At 59.5% G+C, this 3,590-nt stretch overlaps 1 protein-coding gene across 1 annotated transcript in view; it reads right to left on the bottom strand.

The window, feature by feature from the left end:
• ZC3HC1 (zinc finger, C3HC-type containing 1) overlaps positions 1 to 3,590 on the bottom strand; it is a gene marked incomplete at its 5' end in the record, with an annotated part of 7,081 nt that overhangs the window by 3,029 nt on the left and 462 nt on the right. Inside the window, 4 exons of the mRNA XM_010138991.1 lie at positions 272 to 429; positions 1,275 to 1,402; positions 1,925 to 2,008; positions 3,481 to 3,590. Of these exons, the coding sequence (XP_010137293.1) occupies positions 272 to 429; positions 1,275 to 1,402; positions 1,925 to 2,008; positions 3,481 to 3,590 (480 nt within the window). The remainder of the gene's footprint in view (positions 1 to 271; positions 430 to 1,274; positions 1,403 to 1,924; positions 2,009 to 3,480) is intronic.

Here is a 3,590-nt window from a genome sequence, read left to right as displayed (position 1 = left end):
CTCCTCTGCTGCAGCCTGAACCCCCCCAGCTCTCTGCCCTCTCCTCCCAGCAGAGGGTTCCACCCTTGGGTCACTCCTGTGGCCCTGCTCCAGCAGCTCCCTGTCCTTCTTGGCTTGCCATGAAGCAGGAGCACACTCGGTCATAGTGGATGAGCCCAGAGTGCCCCCACAGGGGATACTGGACACCCCCATTCCTCCAGCCTCTGTCAGGTTCCACCAGCAACCAGAAAGCACGGCAGACACCGTGGTACCGGTCCTCGCCTCCACCCACCTGCAAGTCCAGCCACACAGAGCCAGGACGCAGGCAGGAATGTGCATTTGCAGGACTTCTGGGGTAAACTTCATCGGTGGTTTCTCTCCCTCTGTTTTGTGCTCTAGTTCCTCCCTGATCAGCTGGAGGAGCAAAGTGATCTTCTCCTCCGTCAGAGACTGGGGGGCAGAGAAAGGTGGCAGTCGATAAAAGACGTTCTTCTCCTCACAAACCACACCCAACACAGAGGAAAAACCCCTTCTCACGCACCCTCAGCTCTCCTACTCTGGTTACCAGGCAAAACCCACACAGAGCGATGGCTTCCTCCTGCCTCGTGCCCACCCCCACGTTGTGTGGACTCGCTTCAAGCGCCATGTGCTCCCCTGAGCACACACGGGGACAGCGGAGCCGTTCGCAGCTCCGACATTCATGAGCCCCAACAGCCCCGTGTGTCCCTCTGATCGCAGGGAGGCAGCGGGGGCTGCGTGGGACTGTGCTCCAGCAAACCACGAGCGCTTGTGGGGCTGCTGCACAGACACGGGGAGAAGAGAGAGTCCCTGAAGGTTGTCAGTGGGGCTCCTGACCTGGCTGGGAGCGGGACAGCCAGGGAGCTGGATGTGGGGATGTGATGCAGCCACTGGCTTTATGGTCTCTGCTCTCCCCTTGGGTCTCTGCCCACACCGCTGCTCAGGGGCACCCGGGGACACCCCAAATTCCTGACCCCACCTATGGTAATGACTGACTCCAGCCCTGTGGGATCCCACCTAAAGGAGCGATCTGCGGGCCTCTGCTCTCCCCTTGGGTCTCTGCCCACACCGCTGCTCAGGGGCACCCGGGGACACCCCAAATTCCTGACCCCACCTATGGCAATGACTGACTCCAGCCCTGCTGCGTCTCACAGAGCGCTTGGAGGTCACGAGCGGGGGTGGGACACGGCAGGGAGCTGCTGTAGGAGCCTACGGGACCCCGTATCACTTCCGCCGGTCTGGAACGCTCCCGATCTCGGGGGCAGACGGGAACTCACCATGTTCTTCATGTCTTCTGGTCTGAGGGAGGGCAGCTGCAGCTCCAGCTGGCACAGGCTCTGGAAGCGGTCCAGGAAGTCCTGGAGAAGGGCTCTGGGCTCATCCACCAGCAACATGCCAAAGCGATCTGGTGAAAGCAAACACGGAGGCCTGAGCTGTGCCATGAGCCTTCCCAGCCCATCTCCTCACAAGGGAGGCGGTGAGTCCAGCCAAGGCTTCCCCATAACGGTCTCCTGGCTTTTAAAAGAAAAGCTGAGCACCACCTTTCTCCTTTGCAGCCGCCCCTCCCCACACAGCGCAGCCCTGACAGTGAGATCCATCACCCTTGGAGCGTCCCACGGCAGCCAGCTTCCCCTTCTCCCGCCCAGTTACAACCCAAAAAGCATTTTAACTGCCCTGGAGACAGGCAGAGGTTAACAGCGACTGGCAACCACCCGGCCCGAGGCTCCAGCCACGGCTCAGCTGCTGATTTGCTGAGGCTGCTCAGTCACTTTGCTGCGGGGGAAAAGGGGACCGTGATGACGCTGCCGGCTTTGAGAATTAGAAGCGACACCACAACTCCTACCACGGGAGACAAAAGCTGCCACAGAAAGGGAGAAAAAAGGGATTAACGCCAGACAGGGGCGCCAGCAGGCTCCGAGACACCCACCTGGGCAGGGGCTGTCCGGCCAGAAGCAGAACTTCTCGTGAGCGGTGCACAAAGCCTTCTTCAGCTCCACGCAGCGCTCCTTATCTGCAAGGCAAAGCTCACTTCTACTCCCCTGCCGAGCCACCTCCTCGGGGAAGGGCTGGGAAAACCAAACCAGGAGAGGAAGGCACTGGGCTCCGAGGGCTTCCCTGCTCCTCTCGCAGCGACAGATGTCACCTGAGGCTGTGGGTTGAAGAGCCTGAAGCTCTCACTCAGACTCAGCTCCCTCCCCTCCAAAAGGAGCTGTGGCACCTCCAGGCAACCCTGGCACGGTGGCTCCTGCGGCAGCGAAGCAGGCTGGCTCCAGGGGTCATCTATGGTCACCGGCGCAGTTCCACCTCCCTGCGGCCGAAATCCCCTCCTGTTTCCAGGCAGGGTCACCACAGAGGGCAGACATGGCTCAGGAACCGCCTGCTCTGGCCAGCTTTACCTCCTGGGCTGCTGCCAGCCCCTAGCTAACTCGCCTGGCCCCTCCATGCTGGCTGCAGGAGCCAAATCACAGCCATGAATGTAAATCGAGCTCCCCCCCAAAAAAGGTTTGATACCGGATTTAACTTACTAGGAACCAAAACATTTATTTTCCCATTTATTTTTCAAGCCTTTCTTCCAACCTCCGACTATTTTAACTTTCCTACACCAGTGCGATTCCCAACAGAATTAGGCCAAGGTTTATTTAAAAGAGATAGACTGAACAAACAGCCAGTGTCGGTGTGCGGAGTGAGCCAAAAAGGAAATGCTCTGGCTGCCTGCGCCAGATATCAGGGCTGTGCTCTCGGCTGCCGCCCAGAAAGCAAGAGCGGGGACGGAAAGTGGGGCTGGGGCTGGGCAGGGAGCTCAGCAGGGAGAAACACCGAGAGGAGGATCAGGGCAGCAGAATGAGCAACTTAAGGCTGTTAAAGGACCCAAGTGTGTCCAGAGGGAGCTGGGGACAGGGCAGGAAGGAGGTGAAGGGCTGGGGAAGGGCTGTGAGGAGCAGCTGAGGGCTCTGTGCCTGCCCAGTCCGGAGAGGAGGATGAGGGGCGACCTCACGGCTCTGCAGCTTCCCAAGGACAGGACAGGGAGAGGGAGGGGCTGAGCTCTTCTCCCTGGAATGCTGCAACAGGACACGTGGGGAGGGCTCAGAGCTGCCCCGGGGAGGGGCAGACCGGGAGGGCTCAAATGCTCAGGTCAAGCCCTGGAAGAGCTTCCTGGAGGGGTCTAGGAAGGGGCAGTGGTGGAGAGACATCTGGATGCTGCCCTCCACAGTATGATTCGAGGTCTGCTCAGCCCTGAAGCGGTCTGGCAGCTGGACTAGATGATGGTTGCAGGTCCCTCAAAACTGAAACTGTTCTATTCTAACCCATTTCTGACGAGAGAAGTGGGAAGTTTTACTCTATTCCCACAAACTAAAGGAAACATATTTGACTCGCGCCTCATTTTCAGTGAGGAAACACCCAGCACCTCCCAGGCCAAGGCTAGAGAAGCGGTTTAGGAGGCGCCCGCCCCCCCGAAGCCCGCAGCCCCGCCGCTGTACGCACACTTGCTGAAGTCGAAGGCGAGCTGCAGGCTGACGCAGAGGAAGGCCTGGCAGCTGGAGCACTTCAGCATGTCGCACTCCACGTTGGTCCAGCCGTACCTGGCACAAACC

Source organism: Buceros rhinoceros, unplaced genomic scaffold (assembly GCF_000710305.1).
Source record: "Buceros rhinoceros silvestris isolate BGI_N320 unplaced genomic scaffold, ASM71030v1 scaffold35550, whole genome shotgun sequence".
Taxonomy (NCBI): domain Eukaryota; kingdom Metazoa; phylum Chordata; class Aves; order Bucerotiformes; family Bucerotidae; genus Buceros; species Buceros rhinoceros.
The sequence above is the reverse complement of the archived record's forward strand: the minus strand, read 5'-3'. Positions and strand labels throughout refer to the sequence as shown.